General features: G+C 48.8%; 1 protein-coding gene across 2 annotated transcripts; it reads right to left on the bottom strand.

The window, feature by feature from the left end:
• Positions 1 to 1,992: 1,992 nt before the first annotated feature.
• LOC140390468 (uncharacterized) lies at positions 1,993 to 19,161 on the bottom strand. Of its 2 annotated transcripts, none has more exons than XM_072475616.1 (5): positions 19,049 to 19,161; positions 16,805 to 17,027; positions 14,164 to 14,282; positions 5,905 to 5,982; positions 1,993 to 3,009 (listed from the first exon to the last, which is right to left on the bottom strand). In XM_072475616.1, exons 2-5 carry the CDS (start codon positions 17,013 to 17,015, stop codon positions 2,875 to 2,877), a joined length of 543 nt encoding a protein of 180 aa, XP_072331717.1. In that variant the 5' UTR covers positions 17,016 to 17,027; positions 19,049 to 19,161; the 3' UTR covers positions 1,993 to 2,874. The 2 variants fall into 2 exon arrangements, with proteins under 2 accessions (XP_072331717.1, XP_072331715.1); XM_072475614.1 differs by having other exon boundaries at positions 19,003 to 19,148.
• Between the last annotated feature and the right edge of the window lie 743 nt (positions 19,162 to 19,904).

The raw sequence follows: 19,904 nt of genomic DNA, 5'->3' as shown, positions 1-19,904 counted from the left end.
AGGATGGAACCTCGCGGGTGCCAGGCAAGGCGAGAGCTTTGCAGATCCTTCCGTGCCCGAGGGATGGAACTGATGCCTCAGTTCGATACAAGTCAGAGATTGTTCTCACCCCCCTCCCCATGCCCGCCCTTTCCCCACTCACACACACACCCCTCCCCACACAAAGCAGTTTTCTATTTGAAGAATGAGCGACAAACCTGCAATTATTGGGAGTAACGGGCAGGAGACTTTCCAGCTGGGGAGCAGGAGGGCCGAGCGGTACTCAGGAGATCGGGAACTGCCAACCCATTCAACCCCACCCAATCCAATCACCAGGACAAGTGACAGCCACTCATTTAAAACCCAACAATTACTGGAGAGAGAGAGAGAGAAAGGGAGAGAGAGAGGGAGAGAAAGAAAAAGTGAGAGAAAGAAAAAGAAAGAGAAAGGGAGAGAAAAAGAAAGGGAGAGAGAAAGAAAGGGAGAGAGAAAGAAAGGGAGAGAAAAAGAGAGAACGAGAGAGAAAAAGAGAGAAAGAGAGAGAGAGGGAGAGAAAGAAAAAGAGAGAGAGGGAGAAAGGGAGAGAGAAAGAGTGATAGAGAAAGAAAGAGAAAGAAAAAGAGAGAAAGAAAGAGAGAAAGAAAAAGAGAGAAAGAAAGCGAGAGAGAAAGAGAGGGAGAAGGGAGAGAGAAAGAGAGGGAGAGAAAGAAGAGAGAGAAAGAGAAAGAAAAAGAAAGAGAGAGAGAGAGAGAGAGAGAGAAAGGGAGAGAAAGAAAGGGAGAGAGAAAGAAAAGGAGAGAGAAAGAGAGAGAGAGAGAGAGAAAGAAAAAGAGAAAGAAAAAGAGAGAGCGAGAAAGGGAGAGAGAAAGGGTGATAGAGAGAGAAAGGGGGAGAGAAAGAAAGAGAAAGAAAGAAAGAGAGGGAGTAAGAAAGAGAAAGAGAGAGAGAAATAAAGAGAAAGAGAGAGAAAAAGTGAGGGAGAGAAAGCGAGGGAGAAAGCGAGGGAGAAAGCGAGGGAGAAAGCGAGGGAGAAAGCGAGGGAGAAAGCGAGGGAGAAAGCGAGGGAGAAAGCGAGGGAGAAAGCGAGGGAGAAAGCGAGGGAGAAAGCGAGGGAGAAAGCGAGGGAGAAAGCGAGGGAGAAAGCGAGGGAGAAAGCGAGGGAGAAAGCGAGGGAGAAAGCGAGGGAGAAAGCGAGGGAGAAAGCGAGGGAGAAAGCGAGGGAGAAAGCGAGGGAGAAAGCGAGGGAGAAAGCGAGGGAGAAAGCGAGGGAGAAAGCGAGGGAGAAAGCGAGGGAGAAAGCGAGGGAGAAAGCGAGGGAGAAAGCGAGGGAGAAAGCGAGGGAGAAAGCGAGGGAGAAAGCGAGGGAGAAAGCGAGGGAGAAAGCGAGGGAGAAAGCGAGGGAGAAAGCGAGGGAGAAAGCGAGGGAGAAAGCGAGGGAGAAAGCGAGGGAGAAAGCGAGGGAGAAAGCGAGGGAGAAAGCGAGGGAGAAAGCGAGGGAGAAAGCGAGGGAGAAAGCGAGGGAGAAAGCGAAGGAGAAAGCGAAGGAGAAAGCGAAGGAGAAAGCGAGGGAGAAAGCGAGGGAGAAAGCGAGGGAGAAAGCGAGGGAGAAAGCGAGGGAGAAAGCGAGGGAGAGAGAAATCCGGTGGCTCGGGTGGGGTTTACCGTCTAGACTTTCCCAGAATGCCTGCTCTCACTGGAGGGCAGAAACCAATTCAGGCACCAAATCAACTTTGCATTGAACCCGCCGACAGCAGCTGCTGGAGGCAGCTTTCCCTGTCATTATAAAAACTTACAAAATATATAGTAAAAAATCTGTTATATACAAAATAACAGCAGTTAAAAGCAGTTGGTGCGAAGCGCACGCAAGATGCAGGAGGGCAGAGAGGCCGTGGGCATGCATTCAATGGCTCCCCCCTTGATGCTGGCTTACCTCATCCTGATCTCGTGATAGAGCAGTCTGTTGATCAGAATCACAGCGATCAATTCCACCCCCCCCCCACCCACCCACCCAATCAGCCCCTCGAGGAAGATTCAATGTGGACAGTGACAGGGGTGGGGGGAAAATTACCTTGGCTCAGATGTGGGGTGGGGTCAAAATGCCACGGTAAACATCCCCCCCCCCCCTCACCCGCCTCTTTAAAGTTAAAGACTTTTATACATTGATCGTTTTGGGCTGAGCAAATCTCCAATATTATAATCGAGGCATTCCTGATTTACACCGAGACCATTGGATCAAAGGTAGCAACACTCCAGAGTTTGTTCATGTAGTGCTTCCCCTTTGTACAGACCAAAGTCAGGCAGCAGCAAGGACGAGGTCAACGGACCAAACTGACTGCTGGTTCAACAGTGACACCGAACGCCCGGGCGATCACCTCCCCCAGCAAGGCAGCGACCTAAAAACCGCGGAGCACCACCTGACAACCCCAAGCCAGCAGCAGGCCCGAGGCCTGTGTCAGCAGGGGTGCACAGGAGCAGAGGAGGGGGCTTGAGGAGGAGGTGGGAGCCCAGGGAATCCTTTTGGGAACTCTGCATTGCAGACTGTAGGCAGGAGACGCTGCACTAAGTGACAAATTGGCCGCTCGGTAATATTTTGGTTGGAAGAGCTGTGTGACACGATGTAAAAGATAAAAGTACAAAAAGCTTAAAATTCACAAGTCTGAGAGTAACCAGGCGGCTCTTCAAGAGTGGAACAAATAAGGCAGTGGGCTCTGTGTGTTAAGAGGTGGTGGCAGAGGCACTAAGCAGGCAGCAGTGCCGGGCCACAACTCTCGTAGTCCTGTGCCTCCAGTGTACAGTTTAAACTTGGTCATTTTTTTGTTTGTTAGTTTGGTAACTAGACAGCACCAATGGACAGGAGATTGATGAAAGCTGAATGGAGAACTCTCTCTGGTTCCCTTAGCCCAGGCCTTCTTGGATGCCCCTTAGCTTGCGGGCCAGCTGCACATCCTTCGGGAACAGAGTAACTCTCTTGGCATGCAGAGTGCAGAGGTTGGCGTCCTCCAGGAGCAGCACCAGGAATGCCTCGGAAGCCTAGGGAAAAATAAGAGGAAGCACAAAACCGTGGCATTAGGATGCAATCTCAAAGGAGTTAAGGAAAAAGAGGAGAAAAAGGACTTGAGTTTATGCAGCACCCGCTCATCTCAAAGTGCTTTGTGGTCAATCGGACTGCTTTGAGGTCAATCGGACTGCTTTGCGGTCAATCGGACTGCTTTGAGGTCAATCGGACCGCTTTGCGGTCAATCGGACCGCTTTGCGGTCAATCGGACCGCTTTGCGGTCAATCGGACCGCTTTGCGGTCAATCGGACCGCTTTGCGGTCAATCGGACAGCTTTGCGGTCAATCGGACCGCTTTGCGGTCAATCGTACCGCTTTGCGGTCAATCGGACCGCTTTGCGGTCAATCGGACAGCTTTGCGGTCAATCGGACTGCTTTGTGGTCAATCGGACTGCTTTGCGGTCAATCGGACTGCTTTGCGGTCAATCGGACTGCTTTGCGGTCAATCGGACAGCTTTGCGGTCAATCGGACCGCTTTGCGGTCAATCGGACCGCTTTGCGGTCAATCGGACCGCTTTGAGGTCAATCGGACCGCTTTGCGGTCAATCGGACTGCTTTGCGGTCAATCGGACCGCTTTGCGGTCAATCGGACTGCTTTGCGGTCAATCGGACCGCTTTGCAATCACTGCTGTCACACGGGAAAAAACAGCAGTCAACCTGCACAAACCTCCCACAAACAGCGGCGTGGCGGCTCGGTAACGCATCACTCACTCCTGTAAACGTAATGTTGGGGGTAGAAACATTAATAATAATAATCACTTATGGTCACAAGTAGGCTTCAATGAAGTTACTGTGAAAAGCCCCTAGTCGCCACATTCCTGCGCCTGTTCGGGGAGGCCAGTACGGGAAGTGAACCCGCGCTGCTGGCCTTGATCTGCATTACAAACCAGCTGTTTAACCCACTGTGCTAAACCAGCCCCTACTGGGCTAAATTAGCCCAGAACACAGAGGGAGAACGCCCCTGGCTTTTCGGCACAGTGTCTTGAGATGGCTTAATGGTAATTTTGACGAGTTCAGAGGATTTTCCACGCTGATCCCATCACCCAGATTTACAATGGAACACAGTAAGGGTTGCCAACTCTAACTGGGCCTATTCCTGGAGGTTTTCGTCATCACATGACCACCCCATCCCTCCAGTCACCTCACTCAGGCAAACAGCCTCCCTCCAGAATCACCATTTTTAATATATATCTCACACACACAAATGAAAAAAAAAAACATTTCTTTCTTAACTTTACTTCTGCTCACAGCAGTATCCAGGCGATTAAGCTTCAATTCCTGGAGACTGCAGGATAATCCTGGACAGTTGGCAACCCGAGAAAGGGAGGCAGAAAGTGTTGGAAATACGCAGCATGTTTTGTAAATTTGGCTCCATTTAAACCTAAAGTTTCTTTATTGCGTCTCACCTCTTGCTGATCCTCGTACGTTTGCACGACTTCATCCTCTCAGTTCCATTTATTATTTATTTCTAAATAGTTATGCCGTTCTGTTTATCGGTTCTGGGATCTGGGAGTGCTGCTCTCTCAAGGTGGGTTATCCCACTCTGGGTTGGACTGAAGAGAAAGAGTCGGAAAAACATTCTCATCCATCAGTGAATCACAGCAGCTCGGCAGTGCCATTCGCTGGGCACTGATGGTATTGCAATCTCGACACCAGCAAGATTCAATGAGAAACCGACAGAGTAACAGGACACAAAGTGAAGGGAAGTGGGACTTCAGCACGGCCAGCCTTTCAGAGAGCCAGCACGAGTAGCCTCCTCCAGTGCTGCAAGTCTCCACAATTCTCTGACACTGCTTTCTCTCTCTCTCCAATGCTCCCATTGTGGGTTTTGATCATCAGGGCTCAGTGCTACCAGGCTAGACTGGCAGTATTTACTCTCTGGCACTGGGTCAGCCTCAGGAGAGGAGGGAATGGCCACTATCTGGCTTGGTGGTCTCACATCTTTCTATGCTTAAGAACATGTATAGTAGGAGCTGGAGTTGTCTGTTCAGCCCTTCAAGCCTGCTCTGCCATTCAATAAGATCGAGGCAGATCTACTAGCTCAGCTCCACTTTCCCCACACTATCCTCGTATCCCCTCCTGAGCTCTTCTTCTTATACAGAGTCCAATATCTTCTAGACTCCCACAGTCTCCGACCACCCCCCCCCCCCCCCCAGCTCATTAAAACCTGCGATTACCGACATTGCTACCTACAAACCCTCTGGAGATATTTCAAGATCGCTGAAGAACAGAGATGCTCCCGAAGTTTTTCCTCTTGCACGCATCAGGACAAATACAAGAACACCAAATTTCAAACAATCTCAATGATTTATAATTCAGGAGAATTATCTTTTCAGCTTGGTTGGCGAGTCAATTGTGATTGGCCGAGGCGTTGCTGCAGAGAAAGCAGGTTCTGGGTAATTCAAAAGAAGCACAAGGTTTGGACATATTCTTTTTGTTTGCAGTAAATGGGTCCTTGCTTAAATATGTTGGTCACTTTTCGCACGCGCAGATGAGTTTGGGGAGCCTATATTTCACCATTGCTTTCTCCCCGTCAATATATGGGCCAATCTGACTTGCCAGCCTGCAGCATAAATTCTCCTACAGTATAAATTATGGGGATGGTTTGAAATTTGACACTCTTGCATTTCTCCTGATGAGTGCAAGATTAAAATCTTCAGCAAAATGTCTCTTTTCAGCAATATTCAAGTTCTGTGTCGCCAAACGAATATTTCAAATCGATCTTTTGCTTTCCTCAAGTTTTGTGGCAATTTAAAGAAATTAAAGGTCTCATTACAAACTTAGATTGAAAAAAGTAATCAGAGCCACTTCAGCAGACAGTTAGCCTATAAACGAAGATACTTGTGTTCGATAAATATAGTCGGCCATTACCTCCTGCAAAGCTAACAAAGCATTGGCTTGCCATCTGAAATGAATGCCCCGGGTGAAACGACAGGCCACTTCACGCACCTGGAAAGAAAGAGTTCAGAAAGACCATTTGTTCTTGAGCGCTGAGTTCACCCTCACGACTCCCCCCCCCAACCAGCCTTATCCCATAGCCCTTTTCCAACCCCACCCAAGTCAATGGACATTTGGCCGGGCTGTCAAACCACCCTCAGCAATGGGCCCACCATGACGGTGTGGGACAATCCAAACCATTGTCTGTTGGTACCATCAAGATGTCTTTGAGCTTACAGAATTACAGAACTATACAGGCGGGGAGGAGTACGGGGGCGAAACTTACTCAAAAGGCAAAAAATAAATGGGGAGAGGTTTGGGATTAAGCTCTACCACAGAACCGGTACAGGCATGATGGGGCGAATGGGATCCTTCAGAGAGTGGATCCATTGGTTATAATTTTCCAAAATTCCCTGTGCACGAGAAATGTTCCAGTTGATGGGAAATCTGCTAATGTAACACCCCTATTCAAAAAAGGGAGGGAGGTAGAATTCCCAGTTAAATTAACATCTGTTGTTGGGAAATTGTTGGAATCCATTATGAAGGGAATAACGTCAGGACATTTGGAAAGTCAAAACGCAATCCATCAGAGTCGGCATGGTTTTATGACTAATTGGCTAGAGTCCTTCGAAGATGTAACAAGTCAAGTGGATAATGGGGGTCCTGTAGATGTACTATATCGGGACCTCCGGAAGGTGTAAAGGTGCCGCACACAAGGTTAATACACAAGGTTAGATCACATGGGGTTAGGGGTAACTTATTAGCTTAGATAGAAGACTGGTTGACAGATAGAGAGTCTAGATAAATGGGTCTTTTTCCAGATGGTAAGGTGTAACTAGTGGGGTGCCACAGGGTTTGGTCCTTGGGCCCCAACTATTTACAATCTATATTGGGCAGCATGGTAGCATTGTGGATAGCACAGTTGCTTCACAGCTCAAGGGTCCCAGGTTCGATTCCCCGCTTGGGTCACTGTCTGTGCGGAGTCTGCACGTTCTCCCCGTGTCTGCATGGGTTTCCTCCGGATGCTCCGGTTTCCTGTCACAATCCACAGATTGTGCCTTTAGTGTTAAAAAAAGGTTGGGTGGGGTTACGGGGAGGGTGGGGTTGTGGGCTTGGTTGGGGTGCCCTTTCCAAGGGCTGGTGCAGATTTGATGGGACGAATGGCCTCCTTCTGCACTGTAAATTCTTTTTTTTTTTTTAAATATTTTTTATTCTCTTCCTTTTTCACATTTTCTCCCGAATTTACACCCAACAATAAACAGTAATGAACGTAATGTCAATCCCCATATCAATAACAACGATCCCATCCTCCCACCAAACCGCAAACATTGGCCCGCATGTTAACATAAACAAATGACAAAAAGGAATCAGGAATCACCCGTAGTCACCATTAACACATACAGTCCCCCCCCAACCCTCCCCTAATGTTCGATGTAATCCAATTCTCGAAAGTACATAATGAATAACACCCATGAATGGTAGAACCCCTCCATCCTTCCCCTCAGTTCAAATTTGACCTTTTCATGCTTTAAGAATTCCAGCAGGTCCCCCCGCCACACCAGGGCCCAGGGTGGAGAGGTTGATCTCCAGCCTAAGAGGATCCACCTTCGGGCAATCAACGAGGCGAAGGCTACAACATCTGCCTCCATGCCCGTTTCCAACCCCGGCTGGTCCGACACCCTGAATATGGCCACCTGGGGGCCCGGGTCCAGTTTCATGTGCACCACTTTAGAGATTACCCTAAAAACCTCCTTCCAGTAATCCTCCAGCTTTGGACAGAACCAAAACATAGGAACGTGGTTTGCGGGGCCTCTCCCGCAACGTTCACGCACATCTTCTACCCCCTCAAAGAGCCGCCTCATCCTCGCCCTCATGACGTGTGTTCTATATACCACCTTCAGCTGTATCAGCCCCAACCTCGCACACGAGGTGGAGGCGTTCACCCTCCGGAGCACCTCGTACCAGAACCCCTCCTCCATATCCTCTCCCAACTCTTCCTCCCACTTTGCCTTGATCCCTTCTAGCGGCACCTTCTCCACCTGCAAAACAGCTCCGTAAACCGCCGACACTACCCCCTTCTCCAGTCCCCCTGTCATCAGCACCTCCTCCAGCAATGTGGAAGCCGGCTCCACTGGGAAGCTCTGTATCTCCTTTCTGGCAAAGTCTCGAACCCGCATGAATCTAAATATTTCCCCCTGCTCCAGCTCATGCTTCGCTCTTAGCTCCTTCAATCCCGCAAAGCGACCCCGAAGAAACAAATCTTTTAGTGTCTTAATCCCCTTCTCCTCGCATCTCCGAAACTTTCCATCCCACTTCCCAGACTCAAATCTGTGGTTCCCCCGAATCGGCATTTCCCTTGACCCTGCCCCCAACCTGAAGTGCTGGCGAAACTGCCTCCAAATTCTCAACGAAGCTATTACTACCGGACTCCCTGAGTGTCTCCCCGGGGCCGTCGGGAACGGCGCTGTCGCTAGCGCCTTCAGTCCCGACCCCCTGCCCAAACTCTCCTCCATTTTGACCCATTCGGAGTCAACCCCTCTGACCCAGCTCCGTACCTTCTCCACATTCGCCGCCCAGTAATAATACATCAGGTTCGGAAGACCCAAACCCCCTGCCTGCTTTCCTCTCTGTAGCAGCACCTTTTTAATTCTGGCCACCTTCCCTCCCCATATGAACGATGTAATCATCCCTTCAATCTCTCTAAAAAATGCCTTTGGCAGGAAAATTGGCAGGCATTGGAAAATAAACAGGAATCGCGGCAGCACATTCATTTTAACCACATGTACCCGACCCGCCAGTGACAGAGGAAGACCATCCCACCTTGCCAAATCAGCTTTCACCCTCCCCACCAAACTAGAAATGGGAGCCTCCCCCAATCAGGAACGACCTGCACCCCAGGTATCTAAAGTGAGTCCCTGCCTTATGGAATGGCAGCACCCCCCCACCCCTGGCCAAGACACCACAAAATATTCACTCGTCTAGATTTAATTTGTACCCCGAGAAAGACCCAAACACCCGAAGCAGCTCCAGTATTCCCCCTATTGACACACTCGGTTCCGACACGTATAACAACAAGTCATCGGCAGGACAGGACACCCTATGCTCGATCTCCCCCCCCCACACACGCACTATCCCTTTCCATACCCCCAACGACTCAATCGCGTGTGCAAACAGCAGGGGGGACCGAGGACATCCCTACCTTGTCCCACGGTGGAGAGGAAAGTATTCTGAGCTGATGTGCACTGTAAATTCTATGAAATATTAACGACTTGGATACAGGGATAGAAGGATCTGTAGCCACATTTGCAGATGACACAAAAATAGGTGGGACACTGAGTTGCAATGAGGAAATAAGAACCTTACAGATTGATAGATAGGTTAGGAGAGAGGGCCAAAATGTGGCAGATGGAGTTTAACGTGGATAAGTGTGAGGTCATTCATTATGGTCGGAAAAATGGACGTAGTAGCATTGGAGGCAGTTCAGAGGAGGTTCTGGGGATGAGGGGCTTGTCGTATGAAGAGATTGAGCAGTTTAGGTCTATACTCTCTGGAGTTTAGAAGAATGAGGGGAGATCAAATTGAGGCATACGAGATGATAAAAATTATGGATAAAGTAGATGTGGAGCGGATGCTGCATCCTGTGGGGCATTCTAGAACAAGAGATGCTGCCTCCTGTGGGGCATTCTAGAACAAGAGGTCATAGTCTTACGATAAGGGGTAGCAAATTTAAAACCGAGATGAGGAGAAACTACTTCTCCCAAAGGGTCATGAAGCTGTGGAATTCACGACCCCAGAGTGCAGTGGATGCTGGGACAGTGAGTAAATTTAAGTTGGACAAATGTTTAATTGGTAATAGGTGAAGGGTTACGGGGAATGTGCAGGGCGGTGGAGTTGAGGCCGTGATGTGATCAGCCATAATTGTATTGAACGGTGGAGCAGGCTCAAGAGGCTAAATTGCCCACTCGTGCTCCAAGTTCTCATAAGAACATAAGAACTAGGAGCAGGAGTAGGCCATCTGGCCCCTCGAGCCTGCTCCGCCATTTAATGAGATCATGGCTGATCTTTGTGGACTCAGCTCCACTCTCCGGCCCGTACACCATATCCCCGAATCCCTTTATTCTTTAGAAAGGCATCTATCTTTTTCTTTAAAACGTTTAAAGGAGCCTCAACTGCTTCACTGGGCAAGGAATTCCAGAGATTCACAACCCTTTGGGTGAAGAGGTTCCTCCTACACTCCATCCTAAATCTACCTCCCCTTATTTTGAGGCTATGCCCCCTAGTTCTGCTTTCCCCGACCAGTGGAAACAACCTGCCCGCATCTATCCTATCTATTCCCTTCATAATTTTATATGTCTCAATAATATCCCCCCGCATCCTTCTAAACTCCAATGAGTACAGTCCCAGTCTACTCAACCTCTCCTCGTAATCCAACCCCTTCAGCTCTGGGATTAACCTAGTGAATCTCCTCTGCACTCCCTCCAGTGCCAATATGTCCTTTCTCAGGTAAGGAGACCAAAACTGAACACAATACTCCAGATGCGGCCTCACCAACACCTTATACAATTGCAGCATAACCTCACTAGTCTTGAACTCCATCCCTCTAGCAATGAAAGACAAAACTCGATTAGCCTTCTTAATCACCTGTTGCACCTGCACACCAACATTTTGCGACTCATGCACTAGCACGCCCAGGTCTCTCTGCACAGCAGCATGTTTTAACATCTTACCGTTTAAATAATAATCCATTCTGCTGTTATTCCTCCCAAAATGGATAGCCTCACATTTGGCAACATTGAATTCCATCTGCCAGACCCTAGCCCATTCACCTAACCTATCCAAATCCTTCTGCAGACTTCCGGTATCCTCTGCACTTTTTGCTTTACCGCTCATCTTAGTGTCGTCTGCAAACTTTGACACATTGCATTTGGTCCCCAACTCCAAATCGTCTATGTAAATTGTGAACAACTGCGGGTCCAACACTGATCCTTGAGGGACCCCATTAGTTACAGGTTGCCAACCAGAGAAACACCCATTTATCCCCACTCTCTGCTTTCTGTTAGTTAACCAATCCTCTACCCATGCTACCACTTTACCCTCAATGCCATGCATCTTTAGTTTATGCAGCAACCTTTTGTGTGGCACCTTGTCAAAAGCTTTCTGGAAATCAAGATATACCACATCCATTGGCTCCCCGTTATCTACTGCACTGGTAATGGCCTCAAAAAATTCTACCAAATTAGTCAGACACAACATACCCTTTGTGAACCCATGCTGCGTCTGCCCAATGGGATGATTTCCCTCCAGGTGCCCTCTGCACAGCAGCATGTTTTAAGAAAGAACTATTCTGTCTGGTTTCACCATCCAGCTTTTGGTCTGTAGCCCAGACCTGCTGGGATTTCCCAGTAGTTTCTGTTTTAGTTCAGATTTCCAGCATCTGCAGTATTCTGCTGATATTAAAAATAAGAGGTCTCCCTTTTAAGATGGAGGCGAGCAGAATGTTTTCTCTCTCCGTTATCAGCGTGTGCAATTCAGTTATCAGCGTGTGCAGTTCAGTTATCAGCGTGTGCAGTTCAGTTATCAGCGTGTGCAGTTCAGTTATCAGCGTGTGCAGTTCCGTTATCAGCGTGTGCAATTCCGTTATCAGCGTGTGCAATTCAGTTATCAGCGTGTGCAATTCCGTTATCAGCGTGTGCAATTCCGTTATCAGCGTGTGCAGTTCCGTTATCAGCGTGTGCAGTTCCGTTATCAGCGTGTGCAGTTCCGTTATCAGCGTGTGCAGTTCAGTTATCAGCGTGTGCAGTTCCGTTATCAGCGTGTGCAGTTCCGTTATCAGCGTGTGCAATTCCGTTATCAGCGTGTGCAATTCCGTTATCAGCGTGTGCAGTTCCGTTATCAGCGTGTGCAGTTCCGTTATCAGCGTGTGCAGTTCCGTTATCAGCGTGTGCAGTTCCGTTATCAGCGTGTGCAGTTCCGTTATCAGCGTGTGCAGGTCCGTTATCAGCGTGTGCAGTTCAGTTATCAGCGTGTGCAGTTCAGTTATCAGCGTGTGCAGTTCAGTTATCAGCGTGTGCAGTTCAGTTACCAGCGTGTGCAGTTCAGTTATCAGCGTGTGCAATTCAGTTATCAGCGTGTGCAACTCAGTTATCAGCGTGTGCAGTTCAGTTATCAGCGTGTGCAGTTCAGTTACCAGCGGGTGCAATTCCGTTATCAGCGGGTGCAATTCCGTTATCAGCGGGTGCAATTCCGTTATCAGCGGGTGCAATTCCGTTATCAGCGGGTGCAATTCCGTTATCAGCGGGTGCAATTCCGTTATCAGCGGGTGCAATTCCGTTATCAGCGGGTGCAATTCCGTTATCAGCGGGTGCAATTCCGTTATCAGCGTGTGCAATTCAGTTATCAGCGTGTGCAATTCAGTTATCAGCGTGTGCAATTCAGTTATTAGCGTGTGCAATTCCGTTATCAGCGTGTGCAATTCCGTTATCAGCATGTGCAATTCCGTTATCAGCGTGTGCAATTCAGTTATCAGCGTGTGCAATTCAGTTCCCCAGGAAGCAGTGGGGACTGGGTCACTGATCAAGGTGGAGTTAGACAGGGTTTGTCATTCAGGAGCTGGGGAAGGGGGAGTGCAAACAGGAAAGTGGAGTTGAGACAAGATCAGTCATTACCTTAATGAATGACGGATCAGGCTCAAAGGGCCTATTCTTCTTCCAAGTCCTACGTCCCTCGGTTATCAAAATACTGCCCATTTTACCTCCCCTACCTGATCACATTCTATGACAGTGAAAAGTGTCAGTTTTGCCTCAAAGCTAAAGCTCGTCATCATAGAATTTACAGTGTAGAAGGAGGCCATTCGGCCCATCAAGTTTGCACCGGCTCTTGGAAAGAGCACCCTACCCAAGTTGACACCTCCATCCTATCCCCGTAACCCAACCCAACGCTGAGGGCAATTTTGGACACTAAGGGCAATTTAGCATGGCCAATCCACCTAACCTGCACATCTTTGGACTGTGGGAGGAAACCGGAGCACCCGGAGGAAACCCACGCAGACACGGGGAGGATGTGCAGACTCTGCACAGACAGTGACCCAAGCCGGAATCGAACCTGGGACCCTGGAGCTGTGAAGTAATTGTGCTATCCACAATGCTACCATGCTGCCCTGCCATCGCTGGCTAGGTCATCTCCATCATCTCCTCAGTTCCCTCTCCACCATCCAGACACCCTTCCTGAAGGCAGGCCACTCCAAAGTCAGACATCGTATTCCATCTGGTTCAGCATTTAAATTTTGGTTCAAACCTCTAGCCTCTATTGATGAAATGCTGAATTGAGGAATTCTTGTTCCAGAAGAATTCTAAGAGACCTCAAACCCTTCCTAGACTCGCTGCCCCTCTGCTTCCTTTCAAACCAAGCCATCCCCTCCATATTCCGGTCACTCTTTTCCGCATAAAACTGAATGGAATGTCCAGCTGTCCAATCTATTAATCCGGGGATTACTCTCCTGATATATCACTTTGAATCATCAGCGAAGAGAATGTTAACATCCTGCCCCAATGCCCAAATTTGGATCGTATTTGAACTTATCTCAACACATTGTGAAGCATCGCAAGGGACTGAAGTATAGGCCGGAATTCTCCGGCCATTGGGATTCTCTTTTCCCGCCGGCAGCGTACCCCGCACCACCACCCACGTGTTTCCTGGCGGAGTGGGGTGGTTTCAATGAGAAATCCCACTGACTTTGGTGAGAGTAGAGAATCACACAGCCAGAGAACGGCGCACCACCAAGAAACACGTAGGGAATCCACTCCATATTCATAGAATCACAGAATCTCGACCGTGCAGAAGGAGGCCTTTCGGTCCATCGAGTCTGCATCGACCCTTGAGAAGAGTACCCTATCTAGGCCCACGACCGGACCCTATCCCTGTAACGCCATCAAAAACTTTTGAAAACTAAGCGGCAATTTAGCATGACCAATCCACCTAACCTGCACGTCTTTGGATTGTGGGAGGAAACCTGAGCACCCGGAGGAAACCCACACAGACACGGGGAGAAAGTGCAAACTCCACACACAGAAAGTTACCCAAGGCTGGAATTGAACCCTGGAGCGGTGAGGCAACAGTGCTAACCACTGTGCCACCGTGCCACCCCAGAATATTCTGAACCCCTGTCTTTTAGCACCAGTTTTTACTGTGACTCACCAGTCTGCTGAACGGGAGCTTGCGTATAAGCAAATCCGTAGTCTTCTGATACTTGCGGATTTCCATCAGGGCCCTGGTTCCCGGGCGGAACCTTCTCCTTTGGGGAGGTGGCCCATCACCTGCAGATAGACACATCCTTCACTAGATAGTTATCGAGGAGCAAGCTACACTTTATACACAGGAACGCAGTACGCTTCCGAGTATTAGTTGGTCAAGCGCGCGGGGTAACCCAGTCCCGGGGATTTAACTGACTAAGCATTCAGTCGATAATGTTTCTGTGGAAGGGCTCAGAGAGTTTGGCCTCTGTCACAAAAATAAAAGCAAAATGCAAGAAAAGGAGGAAGGATCTTGCATGTTACTGGGTCCTGGTGTGGACATACCTGCACCACGTGGACTGCAGCGGTTGATGGCGACGGCTCAGCACCAGCTTCACAGGGACAATTAGAGACGAGTAACAATCGCTGGCCTAGCCAGTGACATCCACATCCCAAGAATTAATTTGAAAACGGATTTCAAAAACAGTTTTGGATTTCAAAACCAGTTCCAAACCTTAGAACATTGCAAGAGCCCTATACAGTTCCTGTAATCCTTAAAGTGTGGTACCTGCCGCAGGACAATGCAGCAGTCAATTTCAACGGAGCACGCTCCAACAAACAGCAGCGTGAGCAAAAACAGATAACTAACTGATTTACGTCTCAGTGATATTGGTCGAGGGAACCTCCCCGACTCTTCGTCAGATACGACCCTGGCATCTCAATGACACATACCAGATTCTGAAGGGGTTTGACAGGGTGGGCACAGGGGTTGTTCCCCCCTGGCTGGGGGGTCTAGAACATGGCGAGTTAGGGGAGGTGGGCACAATCTCAGGGCAAGGGGCCGATCAATTTGGGCTGGAATGAGGAGAATGGTCTTCACTCGAAGGATAATGAATCTTTGGAATTCTCTACCTCACAACGGTTAAAAGTAGGAACAGCAAGCAGTTCGGAAGGCAAATGGTACGTGGGCCTTGATTGCAAGAGGACCTGGGTACAGGAGCAAGGATGTCTAACTGCAGCTATATGGGACCTTGGTGAAACCACACCTGCAGTACTTTGTGCAGTTTTGGTCTCCATGCCCAACAACGAAGGTTCACCAGACTGATTCTGGGGGTGACAGGATTGTCGTACGCGATGACATTGGGTCGACTAAGCCTGTATTTACTGGAATTTAGAAGAACGAGAGGGGATCTCATTGCAACATATACAATTCTGACAGAGCTGGACAGACTGGATGCAGGAATGTTGTTTCTCTGGCTTGAGGGGGGGTCGGGGGTGAGGGGAGGGTCTAGAACAAAGTGTCATAGACTCAGGATATGGGATAGGCCATTTAGATGAGGAGAAATGTCTTCACTCAGAGAGTGGTTCCCCTGTGGAATTCTCTACCATAGAAGGGTGTGGTCAACACACTGGATATGTTTAAGACGGAAATCGATAGATATCCAGGCATCAAGGGTTATGAGGAGATGGATGTATGGTGTTGAGCTAGAGTGTCAGCCATGATCATACTGAATGGCAGAGCAAGTTCGAGGGGCTGAATGGCCTACTTGGGTTTTTTATGTTTCTATCTACCTGCCCCAGTACCTTCAGGGATCTGCAGACATACATTCAAGGTGCTCCCGTCGCTCAATTCTTGCAAGATGACAGGAACAATTTTCGGTGTCCTACCATTTAGTCTGCAATCTACACCTTGCTGGTCCTTCCCAAGTCCTTCACCTCACACTTCTCCGGATTGAATTCCATTTGCCATTTCTCTGCCTACCTGGCCAGTCCATTGATCCTTCCCTGCAGCTTTCTTTCTCACCATCAACACTGCGTTAGCTACAAACTTCTTTTTCTAAAATTATTTTTATTAACGTTTTAACATTTCATAACATACTTTACACAACAGGACAAAATCAAACCACGTCGTCCGCAAGATTTTACAACCACTGCCGTTGAGGAGCTAATTTACAAACAAACAAACAGAGAAAACATAAAAGGAGAAAGTATGCTATTGACCGCTTGCTGGGCCGGGCGGTGGCCTGAGATATTCCTGCACGGCTGTATGGGGGCCACAGTTGGAGCTATCGGTGGACCAGGGCGCTGGTTACGAACAAGTCTCGGAACAGGTTGGTGAACAGCCTCCACATTTTGTGGAAGCTTTCCTCCGCCCCACGGATGGAGAACTTTATCTTCTCCAGCCTGAGAAATTCTGCCATATCGGACAGCCAGTCTGTAGCCTTGGGTGCTGCTGATCTGCAATAGCTGCCCTTCCATAAGCCACACATCATTAATAGCTGTGATGACGTATTTCCAAGTGCCTACCAGTGCCCTCAGCCCACCTCCCTTATTCACTACATTGAAGTATATCAAGCAAATATCACTGAACTTTGTTGTCTACTTTTAGATTCTTGGCATTCCACACACTCTAATTTTTGCTGTTGATTTTCAGTTTTGCATCTCTTCCTTGTGAATCTCCCGCTCAGTTTCCTATTCCTACTGTCAAGCTGGCTAGATCATTTTACGGAATCCTTCCACGTTGGAATTTTTTGTTTTTGCTGCTAAGTTTTATTTCGGAAACGGTGTGGTCAATGATCTCAACAGGAAAAGTAAAACTGTCTTACCTGGTCGACGCAATTGGCGAACTGGAGATCTCCTCCGCGGACTGGTGAGTGTCCTCCTCCCTCGTGCTGATCTGGCAGGAGACCTTCCAGGGGGAGACCTGCCTGGTGACCTCCTCCTTTGTGGTGAGGGCTCAGGAGAAACTCTCAATGGTGACCGCCTCCTTGGTGTTTGCCCCCTCCGCCTGGCAGCTCCTCGAGGTCTATCACTCATTATTGTTGCAATCTGCAATGAAAAGGTTTAAGAAATCAAACCGACAGGTTGAGAAAGGGAGAGGCGAACTGATTCAATATAGGGCCTCATCTCCAAGTGCTTCACTTTCAGACTTCCTTGGGTCTTTTCACACCTTTCTCAACCCCAGTGCATTGCAATGATATATATTGTGCAGTGCAGTCACTGTTTTAATGTAAAATGTGGCTGCCCATTTAGGCAGCAGCAGAATCAAACAGCAACGTAATAATGTCCAGATCATCTGTTCTTTCAATGATGTTGACTGAGGGATAAATATTAACCAGAGACACCAAGGAAAACAATTCTGCTGTTCTTCAAAACAGTTCTGTGGGATCTTTCACATCCACCTGAGAGGGGACAGTCAGGGTTGTTGTATTTCTGAGTTTACCTTACTACCCCTGGTAACAACACAACCTGCTCCACCTTCTCTTCTTCCTGTTAGCATCTGGATGGAGACCCTAACCAGACGTCGGCAACATTCAACAACTCGTGTTGATAGTACCTCTTCCATTCCCAAGTCACTTCACACAAGCGGATTCTCAAACTAGAAGTGACATCCAGTCACATAAAGGAGATGCTGAAAGGTTTCTTCAAAGAGGTAGGGTTTATGGAGAATGAGACCATTTGGTCCATCAAGTCTGCTCCACCATTCAATGAGATCATGACTGATCTGATACAATCCTCAACTCCGCTTTCCACCTTTATCCCCATGACCCTTGATTCCCTTACTGATTAAAAATCTGCATCGCAGTCTCTATAGCTCTCTGCGATAAAGAACTCTGAGATTAGGGACTCTGGCCCTCGACTCTCCCACTCAGGGAAACCACCTCTCAGCATCTCCCCAGTCACACCCCCTGTTAATCCAAGGTCTCAATGAGGTTGCCTCTCATCCTGAATGGAGCAAAGAGTAAGTAAGGGTTCAGGGAAGCTCAGGCTGAATTGTGATAAACGTGATAAAAGAGAAAATGCTGGAAAATCTCAGCAAGTCTGGCAGCATCTGTAGGGAGAGAAAAGAGCTAACATTTTGAGTCCGAAGACTCTTTGTCAAAGCTAACAGACAAAGTCTGAACTATTTATACTGTGGAGTGAGAATGAGAGATGAGTCGTAGCCACAGAAACCCAGGGAAACCGGGTGCTAATGGCCACAGAAACCAAGGGGAAAGAGTGCTAATGGCAGTCCCAGAGAGGACAAAAGATGTGAAAGGTCAAACAACAGGGAAACTAACATCAGAGGATTCACTGTCGATGTGGGGGGGGATCGGAGAGGGGAAAGGGGAAGCAAAGAGGAGACAGGTGAAGGAAAGGTGGATAAGATTGGGGGGGAGGGGGGGTGGAAATTAAATGTATATTAAGAAAGAAAGAAATGTTAAAAGACAGTTAAAATGAAACGAAAACAAATGGGTCGAGTTGGGGTAGAGCTGATCATCTGAAGTTGTTGAATTCCATGTTCAGGCCGGAGGGCTGTCGCATGCCTAACCGGAAAATGAGATGTTGTTCCTCCAGTTTGCGTTGCGCTTCACTGGAACATTGCAGTAGGTCAAGAACAGACATGTGGGCAAGGGAGCAGGGCATGTTAAAATGGCAAGCAACAGGAAGGTCAGGGTCCTGAATGCGCACAGACCGAAGATGCTCAGCATCTTCGATAAACGTGATGAGCGAAGCTGATCCAGTCACCCAGAGGTTTAAAATCTGGGTCCTCAGAAACAGACCCAGGCCAGAAGATGTATTATGATGCCACTGCAGTCGAATATCAAAATGTGACACTTGTTGTGTGGCAAAAATTTGACAATATAAACTTTTATTGCATATATTTAACCAATGCTTCATTCCGTCCCCCAATCTCATCGTGGGCAGAGCCTCTCCACCGACTAAGGCCAAGGCCAGAGCAAGGTCTCAGCTCACCTAGAGCACCCCCCCGACACGCGCCTGGCCTCACCTGCAGCCCCCGCGCCTGCGCCGCACTGCTCACCTGCTCGTCCTCGACCCGCAAGCTGCGCTTGCGCCCCGTCGCTCACCTGCCGCTGTCACCGCCGCCTCTCCCGCGAGCTGCGGCTCCCTCCGTCAGATTCAAAAAATGCGTCGCCCGCCGTCGCCAAGGCAACCGCGAATTCCGACGGTTGGAAGAGACTTCTGACGTTGTGAAAGGGGCGGGGGTTTGCTCTGCTCCTGCCGTCCAATCGGGTTTGTGGGGGGGCGGGGGAGAAGGCTGGAGGGAGGAACCGCCCCTTTCCTCCGGGCCTGTGGCTTATTGGCGCAGGAGGCGTCGGCCTCCTGTGGGCGGGCCAGCCCGCCCAGGCCCACCAATTGGACTACGGTCACGCCCAGGGTTAATGGACATCCAGGAGCACCAATGGTATTGCGGCAGGTGTCTCTGATTGACAGACGGGGTGAGAGCAGAGATTGGAGTTCACATGACAGCAGGAAATGAAAGAACAATATTTTACCCATTCCATAATCCACTTTGACAAAGGATGGACTATGGTCTAAATGGGTTGGACAACTGTTAATCTATGAAGAAGAATTGCATTGACATAGCACCTTTCACATTCTCAAGGTAGTCCCTGGCATTTTAAAACAGAGGCTTGACTTGCATTTATGCAGCGCCTTTCACATCCTCTCTATCAAGCCTCAGCAGGAAGTTACGGCCAGAAACACAGATGTGATGAAAGCTGGACAAGGATTGACAATTGCAATCAAATGTATTCTTGGAGGTTTCATCGCACAACCGGTGCAGAGACGATGGGCCATAGCCTTCTTCTGCACCATAACAATTCTGTGATATGTGAACTGGCTCCCACACTCCAGCCAATGGTCGGCAATATATCTGTCCTTGTGACATCCCCGCCCTATTTCCTAATTACCTGCATAGTA

This window comes from Scyliorhinus torazame, chromosome 14, assembly GCF_047496885.1.
Source record: "Scyliorhinus torazame isolate Kashiwa2021f chromosome 14, sScyTor2.1, whole genome shotgun sequence".
In the NCBI taxonomy this organism is placed as follows: domain Eukaryota; kingdom Metazoa; phylum Chordata; class Chondrichthyes; order Carcharhiniformes; family Scyliorhinidae; genus Scyliorhinus; species Scyliorhinus torazame.
Note: the sequence above shows the minus strand (reverse complement) of the source record. Positions and strands in the feature narration are given on the sequence as shown.